This window comes from Gigantopelta aegis, chromosome 13 (assembly GCF_016097555.1).
Source record: "Gigantopelta aegis isolate Gae_Host chromosome 13, Gae_host_genome, whole genome shotgun sequence".
Classification (NCBI taxonomy): domain Eukaryota; kingdom Metazoa; phylum Mollusca; class Gastropoda; order Neomphalida; family Peltospiridae; genus Gigantopelta; species Gigantopelta aegis.
Window position 1 is genome coordinate 7,119,185 of NC_054711.1, and position 18,390 is coordinate 7,137,574.

The following is an 18,390-nucleotide window of genomic DNA, read 5'->3' on the forward strand; positions in this document are numbered from 1 at the left end:
TACAATATTGTGGTATACATAAGAAGTTGTAATTAAATTCAAAGATTACGCTTGGTATGAGTGATAGTTCTGCATGAGCGAGCAGAGCCGTGTTTCAATGACTGATTGATTAGCTTGGATTGGTATAATAAGATTGGCCTTTAGTGAGTTTTACAAACTTCTTAGCTTATGATTACCCAGAATTCAGGGTTAGAGAGGAGAGAGAAGTTCAGTTGATGTGTAGACCTCCTGGCAGACGGTCACTATGCATTATGATATTTGTAATCCATGTCGGAGAGAATACTGTGTATTAATATAGTGATAACTTGTTCCACGTCGGAGACAAAGTATAATATATGATTTGCTCGCTTGAACTTTGAATTGAAGAATATGTGCTTTGCTTATGTGACTTAATGGAAGACTTGTGTGCACTGGATCTTGATGATGTGATTTGATTGAACTTGGACATTCCTAGACTTTGGGTAAATATAACCTTGATTGTGGACTTTTGCATTATATTTGTTTGCCCACTTGTATTTGTATATTCATCTGCCAAATTAGAAACTGTCATATTCTGTATTTGTATATATCTTATTGTCTTCCTATTAAATATTCATAAACTTTGTTAATTTGTTGTGTGATTCATCACTTTCAATGCGTGTTACGGGTGAGTGTTGGGAATCCCCCTTTTTCCAAGGCCCACTCGTAACAACTTCAATTTATTTTTATTTTAATTTTTTTTGCATAACCCATAAATAGTTTATGCCAATTTTCAATTTTTACAGACTGAGCCCAGATCAGATATCTTGGATTTTGTTCATATTTGATTTGTTGTTTTTTTGTTTTTTTTTCAGGGAAGACATTTTGAGTCTGCTGCTGTTGGTGAATAATGAAGTGGGTACAGAATACGCAATGAGGAGCAGGGGCGTATGCAAACAGTCGCCAGCACCAGTCTACACGCTGCGGAAAAAGTTAATTTTTAGATGAAAGGACATCAGTGGTTTGCTAGAATATAGAGACTTCACAGCATTGCTACTAGCATTATCAGGGGTGCAGGAAGTACTCGCCCGCTCACCAAATGTGAATACAAATTCTGAGAGACGAGTTGAAAAATGCAGCTATCAGTCCGATGGGCGATCTGTCTTTTTCTGACAGTATTTTTTTTTTTTTTATTTTTTTATTTTTTTGAATTTTGTAAATCTATATGAATGAACTGCGAAAAAATTTCTTTATTAGAATATTATTAGGTATATATTATGTGATGTGCATATTATAATATTATTAAACATTAATATATCGTTCTATAAGCTGGTGGACTAGTATAAATTCAGGCAGGCTAGTAAATTTTAGTTGGTTCTGGTCCGGCAGGCTAGTGAAATATTTCTCATTTCTGTACCCCTGATTATGAAATGTCGAAGATGATATGATCAAAATAACTAGAGATGCATGAAAAGTATAGTTAAGTGCTACTAGACATCACCAGTTTTTAATAATGAAAGAAATATTTGTTTAAAAACATCTCGGCACACAACTATGGCTATTTGGTGTCTAACATATGGTTATTTTGACACTTGGTCGAGAATGAGAGAGAGAGAGGAAACGAAAGGAATGTTTGTTTAACGACACCTCAGCACATTTTAAACTACGGCTATTTGGTGTCTAACATATGGTTATTTTGACACTTGGTCGAGAGTGAGCGAGGAAAGGAAAGGAATGTTTGTTTAACGACACCTCAGAACATTTTAAACTACAGCTATTTGGTGTCTAACATATGGTTATTTTGACACTTGGTCGAGAGTGAGAGAGGAAAGGAATGTTTGTTTAACGACACCTCAGCACATTTTAAACTATCGCTATTTGTTGTCTAACATATGGTTATTTTGACACTTGTTCGAGAGATAGAGGAAAGGAAAGGAATGTATGTTTAACGAAACCTCAGCACGTTACCAATGTGATCATTGATTATAAAAATCAATAATGGATTATGTGGGAACTGTCATTGTTCCTCCAATTTTAGATGATGGAATTGATGTAAATATTTTGGGGTTATTTTCATTGTTTTTATATGTACATATTAAAGTAAAATAATGTTAAATATTTATTAAAGGTAAAATTAGTGATCTGTACAGTCTATCCCTGTGAACATGACAGTAGAAAAAGAAATAAATATTTTATTTAACAACACCCTCAACACATTTTATGTACAGCGATATGGCGTTGGACATATGGTTAAGGACCACACATACATGTATATTGAGAGAGAAAACCTGCTGTCGCCACTTCATGGGCTACTCTTTTCGATTAGCAGCAAGGGATCTTTTATATGCACCATCCCACAGACAGGGTAGTACATACCACGGCCTTTGATATACCAGTCGTGGTGCACTGGCTGGAATGAGAAATAGCCCAATGGGCCCACTGACAAGGATCCATCCCACACCGACCGCGCATCGAGTGAGCGCTGTACCACTGGACTACGTCCCACCCCAACATGACAGTAGGTTCACAGTGCTTATAATTCAAATCTTTCTTAAGTTTGTATATTTCTAATCAAAAGTTTGTTTTGTTTAACGACACCACTAGAGCACAATGATTAATTAATCATCAGCTATTGGATGTCAAACATTTTGTCATTCTGACTCGTAGTCATTAGAAGAAACCTGCTACATTTTTTCTAAGGCAGCAATGGATCTTTTATATGCACCATCCCACATGCAGGATAGCACATACCACGGCATTTGTCCAGTTGTGGTGCACTGGTTGGAACGAGAATCGAGAAACGAGTATCAGCTATTGTACTTGGTAATTGTGACAAGTAGTCATAAGAGGAAACATACGACATATGACCAGGTCACAAATGCCATACATCCAATGAAAAACTACACAATGGAAATCGATTATACCGTGACGTATATATTTAACCTGACATTCATGTGTTTGTGAGGTGTAAGTCAGCTACAAGTGCAACGGCTGTAAATAACTTTTAGTCGAAAAAGATGTTAAAATTTGCTTAAAACATGATTTTTGAGGACATGTAAGAAATAGTGGTGTAACAATATGTCGAACTATCGATATATTGGGATAGTCAGTGTCTCGATAGCAATGTATCGATAGTTAATTCAACTATCGCAATTGTTTGCTCCACTATCGATAGTTTCGATAGTATGCATAGTGAAATCCTTTAATCTTGTGGAGTAAAAATAAAGGTATTCATCGTTATCCATCATTGCAAAAACGTACCTCTGCGTCCTTGCTATGTCGGTGCCCTCGGATAGTGTTTTACAGGATGGAAATTCTGTGGCTTGTGCTACAGTTTTTCATCAGACACAATACTTTCCATGAGACTGCCTGACTCGGTATCGATCTTTAGTGCAGAAGTTTGGGCTGTCATTAAAGCCTTGGAAGAAATAAAGGATTCTAGTGCATCCAAATTTATTATTTATACCGACTCACTTTCGTGTCTCCAAGCTTTATTTAATATGAAGCTGAACCATCCCTTAATTGGGATGGTGATACGAAAGTGTGTCTTTTTATCTATTGCCAGATGTTGTATTTTGTTGGGTGCCCAGCCATGTTGGTATCAGGGGTAATAAAAAGGCAGATTCTGCTGCCAAGTCTGCTTTGGATTTGCCTCATGCCAGGGTTGGTGTACCGTATACTGATTTTAAATATAGTATTAACAAATTTATCGTTTTGTCTTGACAACATGATTGGGACGGTTCGGTTGCGAACAAGCTTCATGCCATCAAGCTGGTCTTGGGAGAGTGGCAGTGCAGGAGGGATGAGGTAGCCTTGTGTGTGCCCGCATTGATCATACTTACTTGACCCATTCATTTATCATGAAGAAAGATCCTCTACCTCAGTGTGAGCACTGTCAGTGTACTCTGACGGTGCGACACATTTTGGTGGAGTGTAACCCATCATAAAGAAAGTCAAAAAAATATATTTGGCCAACATTATGTGATGTAATCATTTCGATTCCATCCAGAACTTACTTTAGTTTCTACGTGATGCTGACTTTTATTGTAAATTTTAATATTATCTACAGTATCTGTGATATTTGTATTTTTGCACAGCTCTTTACACTGTGTTTTAATTTAACTGTTGAAGTTTTATATTGATCGTCAATTTTTTGTTGTTGCATTTACCATAGTTTGACACCCAATAGCCAATATATTTTTCGTGCTGAGGTGTCGTTAAACATTCATTCATTCAGATATTGTTTTCAACAGTCGGCAATATTGTCACTGCACACTGATCGCAATTAAAGTCAAAACACGTGGTCAAGTTCATTTTTCTACACAAACATTGGAAACCATAAAAATTATATTTTTCAGCAGAAACCTTCAAAACCGTAAATAAATAGTCTAATAATAAGTTGATCTTTCTGCAAAAACATTGGACACCATAGAAAATAAAGCATAACAACAACAATTTGGGGTCTTTATATTATAAGTTAATTAAATATCATTTCACTACCTTGTGACATTATTAAGTACAAACACAGACATACACACACACAAACACAAACATACGTACACTCGCACAAACACACATCAATACATACATATATATTAGAAGATTGAAGTAAATTGTTTTGCGAAATATCTATTTATATTACTGTTATCAAGCTATTTAAGAATTCACAACACTATTACAGTACTCTTGCAATAGTATTATCACTATTGCAATCTTATCACAATAGTAGTTTAACTATCGCAACATTATTGAAATAGTAAAGTTGACTGCAATAGTCACCCCTAGTAAGAAATAGAATAATACATTTGTGTCCTTTAGATACCATTTATATCACAACTCGTTGTTTAAAAACGTATCAAACTCGTTTTCGCTCGTTAAATACATTTTAAAACAACTCGTGAGATAAATTGTATCTAACGGCCACTCATGTATTATTCTCTATATATGCACTTTCCCACAGACAGGAAGCAAATAAATGTATGATTTGTTATTAGTCCAATCAGAGGGGACTATTTTATTATATAGGTTTCATCTCTGTCCCACATAAATTGTTTCGGATGTTTTTTTCACAATGGCTTGAGATGTTGAATTGAAATTTTGTTTATAGCTTTACCATGTACTGTTCAAGTTTTACTTCCGTGGCAATTTACCCATTTTTGACAGAGTATAAAACAATATTTGTGCTTGAGGGATACATTTTTTTCTTGCCCACTGGACAGGGTTATCCAGCTTTTGCACGTGCTAGAAAAATCTGTCTCACCCTAGGGTTAGATAAATCTGTCTCACCCTAGGGTTAGATAAATCTGTCTCACCCTAGGGTTAGATAAATCTGTCCGACCCGAGGGCTAGACGATTTCTACATACACGTGACGTCATAACTCATGTTTTACGACAATTGACGTCATAACTCATTATTTTCAAAATTCTGTTTGCCATTTCAGGTATGATTGTTTAAAAAATATTTTAAAAAAATTAATATTTTCAACTTTATATTTATTGTTAAGTTGTTGCATTTTTATGTCGTTGCATAAGTTGGACTATATTTTTCAGCGTATGATTAAATGAGTTTCATTGTCTGTATGTCAAATGTTTACGAATCGTTCTACAATAAACAAACCTTACTAGCTTACAAAATTAATGTTTTGTTACTGTAATTAAATGGGCAAGAAAAAGAACCAATAACCGTTTTGAGGTATAGATAAGGCAATTCCATCCCTCGGGACAAAATATTTTTGTAAGGGCCTCGGTAAACTTCGGCCTTCACAAAAAACCATTTTGTCCCTTGGGTTGGAATTGCCTTAAACTTCGTGTGTAAATTTAGTAAACTATATACTAAGACTTGTCTTAAAACGTGTAGGACATATTGGTAACATATTGAAGGTCGCTTGCAGCTATATTTGATCACTTTCCCTCATCAGACTTTATTACAAGCTCATTTCGTAAAAAAAAGAAAGAAAGAAGTGTTTTATTTAACGACGCACTCAACACATTTTTATTTTACGGTTATATGGTTAAGGACCACACAGATTTTGAGAGGAAACCCGCTGTCGCCACTACATGGGCTACTCTTCCGATTGGCAGCAAGGGATCTTTTATTTGCGCTTCCCACAGGCAGGATAGCACAAACCATGGCCTTTGTTGAACCAGTTATGGATCACTGGTCGGTGCAAGTGGTTTACACCTACCCATTGAGCCTTGCGGAGCACTCACTCGGGGTTTGGAGTCGGTATCTGGATTAAAAATCCCATGCCTCGACTGGGATCCGAACCCAGTACCTACCAGCCTGTAGACCGATGGCCTGCCACGACGCCACCGAGGCCGGTCATTTCGTAAAAAGGCCAGCAGTCAACAAGTATGAAGGAGTAGCCATTTTATCAGCGGACCCCAAGCTCAGACCCAAGATGTAACAATGTGGTGAGTGTCAACAACCGTCTATAAACTCGCCTAGTTTGTAAAGCAATATTAAATACTACTCACAGTTTGTCAGGTCAGTATGCATTACTAAATATAAAGTCTATATTTATTAACCTGGCTAGCCGAGGAAACGCAGATTTCAGTAAACGTAACATCTCGAGTGACTCCAGTTTTGAGACACCAGGAAAAGATAAGTGTGGTCAGAAAAAGTAGAAATGCAAGCTAAAGATAAAGAAGTCGAGATGAAAGATTCAGTCAACAAATCAAAATGACGTTACGCCATTACAGCTTTCGCAGATTATGATTGAACTAAAGACCATAAGTGAAAAATCATAACAAAAGACGACCTAAAGGTTGAGTTAAAAAAGACCAAAAAAACCCAGACATTCTGAGTCGAATGAACGAAAGAATAGATAAAGCTGAACTTAGAATACTAACAGTTGAAATTGAAAAGGACAAATTAGAAAAAGAAAATAAGATATTAAGAATAAAAAGTAGAAAAATTGGAATCCCGACTCGCACTCAGCAGTGTTTTCCTGTTCGGTAGCTTTGAAAAAAATTAATGACTTGGAACAATATACTCGGAAAAACACAGTGCGAATCTTTGGTGTTACAGACACTAATAAGGAGGAAACAGCAGAACAATATCGACCAAGCCGTGGGAGTCTTCTCCAAAATAGATGTAAATATCTCCAAATCTGACATAAACATTGCTCATCGCACGGGTAAATTTCAGCTAGATAAGTCACGGCCAATCATTGTCAAATTTGTCTCGCGAATTCATAAACACCGAGTACTGCATCAAAGTAAGCTAAAAGGAACTGGGATGGGAATAGAATAAGTGAAGACTTGACGGTAAAAAACCTCTCGTATTTACGGAAATTGCAAGAACAGTCAGTTGCTTCAGCGTGGACGCGAGACCCTAATTTTTTTGTCATGTCGAAGTCAACAGGACATGTAACTCGCGTAGACCCAGTTTCATTTCTGAATGTGGATGCTTACGAATCCAAGACCGACAACGACGACAAAGACGGGTGGAATAAATAGCAACAACGGCGATATATTCATGTGAACTCCATATGTGTGTATGTGTATATATATATATATATATATATATACAATGTATATATATTTATATATAGCGTGCACAGAGAGAAAAAACAACACTGCATATGATGAGTTACACATGGCATTGGATCAATATACACGTCTGAGTTTCCTATCACGTGTACGCGCGAATTTGTGTGTATATATGTATTTTAAGTATATATTCATGTATGTTGTGTATGTGTGTGCGTATGAAAGTATTCATGCGGGAAGGGGTTATGTTTGTTTTCAAACAACCAGTTTGATTTTCCATATGTGTGTGTATGTATATATATATATTTATTAAGATTACTAAATAATCTGTCAAACTAAAAAGTTCTCAAAACATTATTAATTTTAATAAAACCAATGGGGTCCGAACTAAATCATTTTAAAAGAAAATTTTAAAAACCCCAACCTAATATAATATACGTTTCTTTTGTTGTTCATTATATACACAACACTTAAAACCGCAGAACGTGGATGGTCAGAAACAAGTGATATTTGTTCAAATTTATAAACTGAAAAGGTTTTATGTTATAGGCTAGCAACAAAAAGCGGTAAGAGCTGAACCTACTGTATATTCTGTTTGATAACAAGGGTCAGCGACTTTAATCACTTGTCTACAGTCTTATTTAAATATTAAAGACTTTGACCGTGTCTATAACAAAATATGATTCGGTGATAAGTTGCCGAATTATTTAACTGATTTCTTGTATCTAGCGTCTCTGGTTATATTTAATTACTCTATTGGGTCTGGGTAGGGGGAGTCTGACCCTTAGATTACCTTCGTTTTTAATGGTTTTATTTTTCCTTTTTTTTTGTTGTATTTGCCACCTTTTTCTACTTTCGACTGATGGGTAGATCCCCAGAGCTAAGACATTCACCTATGCTAATAAATGTGTCCTATTTATTACTCAATAACCTAAGCCTATACTAATAAACGTGTCCTAGTTATTACTTAATAACCTAAGGACGTTGTATACAGTACCAGCAGGTTCTGTTATCACTTTTAACTACCAATATAAATGGCCGACATAACAATCCTTTCTGTAAATGCGAGAGGTCTTCAGTCTGACATTAACAAGAGACGTGATATTTTCAACTTGTTACGCAATAAAAAATCTTCAATAATTTTGTTGCAAGAGACACATAGCTTACCTAAGGATGAGAAACAGTGGTCAGCTGAATGGGGTTACAGGTGCTATTTCTCTCACGGAACAAGCAATAGTGCTGGTGTCGCAATATTTTTAAGAAATAACTTTTAATATACAGTCAGTCAAATTATAATTGATGAAAATGGCCGATACATTATTTTAGATATGACTATAGACAAATTTCGCTTATCTTTACTAAATTTATATGGTCCAAATTCTACGGAAGCCAGTTAGTGCCACTTGAAAGTCAGTGTTTTATCTCGTAATTACGAGATAACTTACTCGTAATTACGAGATAACTAACTCGTAATTACGAGATAAAAAATTGACTTTCAAGTGGCACTAACTGGCTTCCGTACCCATCTTTATTATGGTTTCAGTATAAAATTTTACACAGAATAACAGCTACAAATATATTTTTAAATAAAATAAAATATGTTGATTCTAATATTGCGATTTTTGCCATCTTATGCCAGAAACCCTGGAACGCTTATTTTATGAGTGCTCTAAAGTTACAGTCCTATGGAAAGCAATAGAAGAATGGGCATTTAAAAAAGGTGAACATTTTCAGTTGGATAAAAACATGGTTTTATTTGGTATCATAACAAAAAAGCATTGTTTTATTAATTGATTGATTATTAATATTAAGTATTATATATATATATATATATATATATATATATATATATATATATATATATATAGAACGAAATTAGAAAAGATCAGATTAAATAAAAACGCAATGCTAAGATTCATTATTGATAAAATACAAATTGAAAAATATATGTTTTATAAAAAAAATTGCCTGTATAAAGACTTTGATGATCCGTGAGAACCTTGGCAGCAGTTCCTCAAACAAATTGTATAAATTCATGTATAAACTTATTAATAACAAAATATACGAATATGCTAATAAGCATACTTTTATGCAAAATATCGCCAGTTCGGAAAACGTATCTCGACTTTCTATAATTTCTTTTCTTTTTAAGATCTTATTGATCTTATTTATCTTTCAAGAAAGTTTTTTTTTTTTTCTTTCCTTCTCTCACTCTTTATTTCTATTTTTAGTACTCTTTTTCCTAGTCTCCAGAACATTTCCCCTTCAGTTATGTAAGGTTTATGCATGGCTAATATCCCGTTTTATAGTATCATGTTAAGCCTATCCGTTTCATCTTAATATCCGCGTCCACGCCGAATACTTCGATATCGCCTTTATTTATATAACACAGCGTCGTAATGTAAAACAATCCGAAATTCACGTAAAATAATTTCTGAATTTTCCTCCGTAATCTGTGAGGCGCAGTGCGGGAAAATCACTTTCTAAGCAAATAATGTTTAGTAGATTTCATTTACGCGTCTCTCAGCTTACGGATAGGGAAATTCAGCAATTTTGAGTCACGATAGTAAGAGGGTTTTTTTCATGGCAGAGACAAGAAAGAGGGTGGTGAGATTGAGAGAAGATATGGTAAATGTAGATTTGTAAACACATATTTAGTTTTTTATTTATGGTCTACCTATGTTGAAACATTGGGGAAACAAATTGGAAATATTATATATACATGTCTTATATATACAGGCCTGCGCAAATTAAAAATTTGCATAACCTGAAAAGGGGTTATGCCAAAAGATTTTGCATAACCTATTTTGGTTTGCATAACCTGTGTTTTTTCTTTATAATTTAATTTTCTTAACTTAATTTCGAGAAACAAGAGACTGGCAATGGTAAGTAAAAAAAGGTATATGTGTACAAATTATTTAAAATAATAATAATGATTAGGACTATTGTAATAAATTACCAAAATATAGTGAATGTCAGGCTTGACCTATTATATAAAACACATCATCATGTGTGCATAACTACGTGTGAATAAATAAGAATTCACTGCAAGACAATCTCTTACCATTAATTTTATAATATTAGTCTTTTATGTGTATATAATGTCATGACATTCAGTCCTGAGTGGGAGACTCGGTGCCATCTTCCTCATCTGAGGAACAGTGGATACTGATACTGTCTCTGTCATTATCACTGACACTGTCGTCATCGTCACTGTCACTATCCGATTCGGAATTACAGTTAATAATAGAGTCACTGTGACTCTGGTTTACCTGGTTGCTGATCCAGTTCGAGATTGTAATGACTATCACAATATTGCCATTTTTGATTGGTTAAATTCGACTATAACGCTTTCTAACAACCAATGGGAATGCACCTATTTCGCAAGATATTTATACAAACTTGACTGGGTACGTTACGCGCTACGAAAAAGCACTGCGTCGGGAACAAGTCTGATGTTTGTACTCGCGAATAAAATATTTTGGTACTTTGCCGGGACTAATCATTCATAAATTTTTACACGAACGGTAAATCGGTGTTGCGAAATAAAATGGCATAACCGATGCACGAATAAAACCGGTCGTTCGTGCAATTTGTGCAGGCCTGTGTATATATATATATATATATATATATCTAAACAGAGCAAACAACAATAAACAAACAAAAACAAAAAAGAGAAGAAAAACAAACAACAATTTGAAAAATTTATGAAAACTAAACATAACTATAAATGTTTTCATTCAGCACATTTAAGACAATGACTATACTCAGTCTATAGTTGAAAATACGTCATGTGATCAGCTGTAGTCTGGGCAACCATGATCATTGTTGTGTTCGGTGTCACTCGGAGGGAAATTCGAAATACGCTTCGGTGCTTACGTTAATAGTAAAATAAAACATTGATTTCATTTATGGATTCATAAATTAATATAAGGTATGTATTGGAGCTTTAATTAAAAATTTTTTACTGAGTGTCACCGGGTACAGCGTCTGCTCTAATCTTTCTTAGAAGAAAAAAGAAACAAGTTAATAGAAATTAGACGAAATAAATTAAAAGGGCATTTTATTAGATCTGGGGCAAAGTGGGTCGAAGAAGTAAATAAAGACCGCTAGTCTACAAGCTCGTTCATAAAGCCGTGATATGCAAATTGTGTTAACCGGTGCTAAAAAAACCCCACGTTGATCTAGCCATTATAGGCTTGCAAAAGTGTGCCTTTCCTACATTAATTAAATATTTTATTCCCTCAAAGTGTTATCTATCAACTTTATACATGTCTTTATAACACTGATTTAACAGACATTTTAGAAACGCCTTCATATTTTATTTTGCCACCTTGGTGTATCAAACTACCAAACATTGTATTCGATCTTGTGCATCTAAAGAAAGATTGCACACATGCAGTTATTTATAGACAACATTTCATGGAAATCCAAGAGAGGTATTGTGATTACATTTATGTTTACACAGACGGATCACGGGATGGGGATTATGTGGCTTGTGCTACAGTTTTTCCATCAGACGCAATAATTTCCATGAGATTGCCCGATTCAGCATCAATCTTTACTGCTGAAAGTTGGGCAATCATTAAAGCCCAGGACCCATATTCACAAAATATTGTAAGCCTAGTTTTACACGTAAACGTAAATCTACGACTGAAGAGCTATTCACGAAACAACGAAAACGTAAGTTACGTGTAAAGTTGGACGTAAATATAAGAGTGCCTCCGGTTGCAACTAACGCTGCACGTAAGTTGTGTACATATAATAAATCAAGCACGATCGCCGTTATTTACTATTATTTACGGAAACTAGCAGTATTTCCAATAAATGAAGCAGTTTGCGATGGCGAACGCCCACGGATTGAACATATTTTTGTTCGTGATCGAACGGATGTTTTCGACTCGGCCAATTTCTCCTGAGTTATCTTTTCCTTTTTAAGAAATGTCCTCAAGTTCGTACCAAAACGCGGATCCCCACCAATACCAAAATGCCATGGTTCACTGTTCGCAATGTTATTGTTAGCAGACGACAAACAAAATTGCGTTTTGCACATTTGTTATTTACCCGGTAGCCATCGTTTCTAATGTGTTTTTATTAATTACTCCAGTGAGAATGTTAAATCGTAGATTTACGTCCAACTGAGTTACGTTTATATTTACGACCATCTTTGAGAATAAGGTGCTTCTTGCACGTAAACGTAAATCTACGGCACACGTAAGTGCTGGTCGTAGACGTAAATTTAGACTTTTTTTGTGAATATGGGTCCTGGAATAGAATAAAGCTGCAGTGTCTGGAATATTTTTATTATTTAAGCATATAGAATAGATGATCCAGTTCTGTTTGGTACATAAAAGGTCCACCACATCGCTATAGTTTCGCAATGCTCGCTTATCTACATTATCTAGATCAACTACAAACGCAATGGCCAGCTTTGTTTTTCTTCATTTAGCGGGACGCCAGTAGAACTGGGACTTTACGTGATTTGCGCAGGCGCTGAGCTTCTCGCGTGATTTTGAACAAATTTAACTGTCTTGATTGAGGGGTCGTCTCATATCTCCAAAACATATTTATATCCATAGAGGCATAGTACATCTTTCCAGGGATCGGCGGGGGATTTGTCTTGACATTTTGACAGTGGCCAGCGGTTGGCATACGCGTTACATGTAAGGGGGCGTTAATAATTACGTAACGCTCTAGGGGTAGAGGAAGAGGGATTGGAACTCGAGTGTCTGATCAAACCATACGCAATCGTCTGAGAGCCAGTAATCTACGCTGCCGTCTTCAGGTTGTTCGACCACCACTCCTACCACGTCACAGAACGGCCAGACGTCACTGGTGCACACTTCATCTGCGGTGGCAACGTGTTCAGTGGGGTCGAGTGATGTTCACTGATGAGTCCAGGTTTAGTCTCCAGTTCAACGACTGTCGGGTTCGTGTCTACAGACGTCCTGGGGAGCGCTTCGCTGACGTTAACGTTAGACAACGTCACCGGTTCGGTGGTGGCAGCGTCATGGTGTGGGGCGGCATCTCTGTCCACCACAGGACCCCCTCTATGTGGTGGATGGCAGTCTGAATGGAATCCGCTATCTGAATGAGATTATCCGGCCGTTGGTTCTCCCAGGCCTTCAGCAGATTGGCGGCGGGGCAGTTCTGCAGGATGACAATGCCAGACCCCACCGCGCCAGGGTGGTAACGGACTTTCTCAGACAACAAGGTATCGCCAGGATGGATTGGCCAGCATATTCGCCTGACTTGGCCCCAATAGAGAACGCCTGGGACGAATTAGGCAGGAGAGTTCGGGATAACCATGCCCCTCCGGCCAACCTTCATGATCTGGGTCAACTTCTTATGGCAGAGTGGCAGGCCATTCCCCAAGAGTTCTTCAGACGTCTGATCAACAGCATGAGGCAACGATGTGTCGAGTGTATTCGCGCCAGGGGTGGATTCACACACTATTAAACGAATTTTCTAATGTGTAAAATCCATGTTTGACAAACTTCTACTTTGACAGCATGTCATGTGACTTTCTTGTATACAGTGACGTTTATTTGTGGGTTTTTGTAAATATGGAACAATAAATTAAATTTTTGGTGTAGTTTACATCATCAATCTAATACACTCTGAAACTTATTTGGTTATAAATGTTTGACCCTTAAATTCTTTTGAGTAGTATATATACATGATCAATATGTTACTAGTATACAAACTAAACTGAAAATTCTACTAACACTTTATAAAATATTAATTCTGAAATAGGAAGGTACGATTGTCGATAATATGGTCAAGATCAAACCGGTTTTAACGAAAGACTCTAGTACCACGTATCCTCAACCGAACGTTCTTCATACAGCGCAAGATTTCTCATTTCATTTTTTGAGACGAACTCTACAATTTCAAATCCGCAAATGCACGTGTTAGCTGAAACCGACAACAGGCTGTCGTTTGTGCCTTGCCGAGCAATGGCGGCACGCGACGAATCGAGCGTATACTTTTGACGATATTCGTTCATAGCGAACACCCACGAGTTTTTTAAAAGTGCATTTGAGCTTGTATTTCTTATTTGTACATGTTATAATATGGTAACGAGAGGCTGTAACTTTAAGGATTCATGTGCATCCAAATATATTATTTTTACAGACTCACTTTCGTGTCTCCAAGCTTTACAGTACATGAAATTGGAGCATCCCTTAGTTGGGATGGTGATACGAAAGTTTGTCTTTTTATCAATTGCCAATAAAGATGTTATATTTTGTTGGCATTAAGGGTAACGTAAAGGCAGATGTTGCTGTCAAGTCTGCTTTGAACTTGCCCGTGTCCATGTTGGTGTCCCCTACAGTGATTTTAAATTTCATATTAACCAATATATATTTTCGATCTGGCAAGACGATTGGGTCGGTACGGTTGCGAACAAGCTTCATTCTGTCAAGGCTTGTTCTGGGAGAGTGGCAGTCATCCTACAGGCGGTGCAGGAAGGATGAAGTAGTCTTGTGCCGTGCCCGCATCGGTCATACATATTGGACGCATTGTGCGTTTTGGCAATAGATTGTATTCTCAAACCAAATAGCAGTAACATTTTAAAGATTAAATACTATTTCAACAAGTAACTTCAAAATGATCCATATTCCTAAAAACAATATCACCTACGCGTTGGGAGAGTATATATGTGTATACATGTGTATGTCGTAGTCAAGCCCGACATACAAACAATACATATATTGTTCATACATATATATATATATATATATATATATATATATATGTGTGTGTATGTCTGTGTGTGTATGTGTCTGTGTGTGTGTATATGTGTATGTCTGTGTGAGTGAGTGTGTGTGTGTGTGTGTGTGTGTGTGTGTGTGTGTGTGTGTGTGTGTGTGTGTGTGTTGTATGTATGTGTGTATCTATATATGTATGTATGTATGTATGTATGTATTGATATCGAGGTTGACTGTTACATATATATTAACGCACTGGGATAATTAAATCCTTTCTGACCTCACAAATTGTCCCATGCCGTTGCAGGGACTCGAACCTGTGACACTGAATCGCCTGTAAATTGCAGACTAACCACGATGCGTTCTGAGCTATCCAGACATCCATAAAAATGGTGTTAAAAATGGGCAGAATTTGAAAATAGCAATTGGTAAAAAAAAGTTAATAGAATTTAAAAAAAAAGAAAAAAAAGTTACAAACCAAAAATAAAAAGAATTGACTGCTCGGACGAATATTTATATAATTTGGAGCATCTTAGAAGGACGTATAAGTTAGTCTCTGGTGGTTAGAGAGCGTTGATGACTCTAATATCCGTCAGCTCTCTTACCGTCAGAGTACATTTCCAGCTGTATTCAAGGTTTAAGCATTACAAGGAAATCAGTGGTATTCATCTGGTTTAATAATGAGAGAGAAAACAGAATATGTCACTTGTGCAACACTGATGTTGGTGATGAGTTTCACTATATTTTTAAATGTACGTCTTTATCTACTGATCGAAATGTGTATATACCTAGTTACTATACCAATAGAGCAAGTGCAATTACCTTTTACCAGTTATTTTCTACAACTAAAAAATCACTTTTGTGTAAACTATGTAAATATTTGCAAATTGTCACTGAGAGGGTCAGTCTTCCGGGTTAATATTACTTAAATAGTATGTCCATTACCACTACAGAAAACACTTTGTAACTTATTTTGTTTATATTTTCTCCATACTGCACTCGGTGCAGTTTATGAGAATAAAATTCTTGTCTTGTCTTGTCTTGTCTGCACTAGTGGCATATATAGGGGCGGGATATAGCCCTGTGGTAAAGCGCTCGCTTGATGCGCGGTCGGTCTAGGATCGACTCCCGTCGGTCTGCCCATTGGGTTATTTTCTCGTTCCAGCCAAAGGCAGTGGTATGTGCTGTCCTGTCTATAGGATGGTGCATATAAAAGATCTCTCATTACTAATGGGAAACTGTAACGGGTTTCCTCTCTGAGACTATATGTCAAATTACCAAATGTTTGACATCCAATAGCCGATGATTAATAAATCAATGTGCTCTAGGCGTGTCATTAAACAAAACAAACTTCTTTTTTTTCAGTTGCATATAGAACGAAACCGAAACTAGGAAACCGGAAACGAAATACCAATCCATGCGAAAATGAAACGAGGGAGTGGTTTATATTATATGTTTGTAAAGTGAACGACTGCTTTTGACTTATTTCAATTCATGAACATCATGAAATAAACCAAGAATTTAGCCATTCAACCAAAATAAATAAATAAATAAAATATATTAAAATATAAAAAATAAAAATATTAAGACTGACTGATCCGTCTACAGAACCGCCTACGTCAAAACAATCCCTGTCCCGAGTCCTATGGGAGGCCGGACTCGGGATAGGCGTGTTCGAAACCATAGTGGTACATGGACACGTTAAACCACTTAATAATAATACGTCAAGACTTGTTCCAACAGACAGAACTATTTGAAACTGATGGATATGTGTAGAATTATAATTCAACATATTTGTAAAGCCTATATTACAGTATACGACGCGACCCAACTCAACTCAACAGTTGAGTCGCGTCGTGTAGTGTGTATTTTCAGTCGGCCCGACTGCATTTGACACGACCAAACATGTTCAGTCGCAGACGACGGCCGTCGTATAGTGTGAACGGGTCTACGACGCGACGCGACTGTCGCGTCGTGTAGTGTGAACGGTTTACACGACGCTATACAACTGATGTCTACCGGTATCCAATGGAATGTCTACATTTCATCATGTGACATAAAAGTTACAATGGCGGAATTATTCTGGACAGAGGAATAGACCCCTTCGCAGTCACCACCGTAGCGCCACCTGCATAACTATGAAAACAGGCTGGGCGATGTAAACAAACGATTTTTGCCATTGATTGACATGGTATGTGTGATTTTTTTTCTTCTAAAATGAAGAACACAATTCAGAATGGTTCGCAACATTTGTTCTGTCTTTAACTGTGGTCACCAGAGGAGTCGTAGAGTGAACTGTACTGCTTTTTATACATTTTCTAAAGATATAACATTTTAGGCATATTGAAGCTGGTATTATTTGTTGATCAGTATTATTAAAACATTATTTTAAGCGTCCATGGAAACCATAACGGAATTCCGATAAATATAAATATCATGTTGTCGTCATTTTTCGAAACCATCACATTTGAAAAGAAGATGTTATAGGTGCAGAACGCGGGAGGGGGCGGGACCCATGCCCTCTCGCCCGCATTTCCCCTGTTATTGTTCTCTGGCTGAGAATGCTGTGCTAGAACGCCTGAAAGTCAAACTTTTGTTGAGGGAGCATGCCTCAGGGTCCGAGGAGAGTATTTGAAATACTCTCCTCGGACCCTGAGTGGAACCTTTTTATTCCAGAGCATTGCTAATAAACAGAAAGCATTTGAACAGAAAACATACCGTAAGTCATGTTACTAGACAATTTATTGTGTGTGTGGTTGGGTTTTTATTTTTTTTATTTGTGTTTGTTTTGTTGTCTTTTGGGGTTTTTTCCTTCTTTTTCTTATCTTTTTTGCTACTTTTCTGTTTGGCATTTTGTGTGTTGTGTGTGTGCGTGTGTGCGTGGGGGTAACCTATTTGTGGATAAGTATGCATATGACAAACACCCAGTTATACTTACCGGTAAATACTAACTCGTTACTAATTCCGTAGTCTCATCTCTCAGATTAAGTGGACCCTCGTACAAGGGTCCGTTCATGAATTAGGCTAAGTAACATTCTAGTGGGGAGGGGAAGGGATTTCATGGAGGTGTTACGAAACATGGGAATGGAGGAGGTGTTTGTCATGACTTATATATCATGTTTTAAAAATAATTTTATCATATTTATTTATAAATTAAAATGCAGCTAATCATTGCTGTTGTGTTTTTTAACTGATGATTTTCCAGTGGTATTATTACCAAACAGAC

At 36.6% G+C, this 18,390-nt stretch overlaps 1 protein-coding gene across 4 annotated transcripts in view; it reads left to right on the forward strand.

Annotated features, from left to right (window-relative positions):
• The window catches only part of LOC121387437 (caspase-8-like), a 109,971-nt gene that overhangs the window by 50,168 nt on the left and 41,413 nt on the right, over positions 1 to 18,390 (forward strand). For 3 of the 4 annotated variants that reach the window (XM_041518551.1, XM_041518554.1, XM_041518552.1), the window contains one exon: positions 834 to 1,588. The exons of the other annotated variant lie outside the window; for it this stretch is intronic. In XM_041518551.1, coding sequence (XP_041374485.1) covers positions 834 to 966 — 133 coding nt within the window. In that variant the 3' untranslated portion in view covers positions 967 to 1,588. Of the gene's footprint in view, positions 1 to 833; positions 1,589 to 18,390 lie in introns of those variants that run through there. 4 annotated transcript variants of the gene reach the window in all.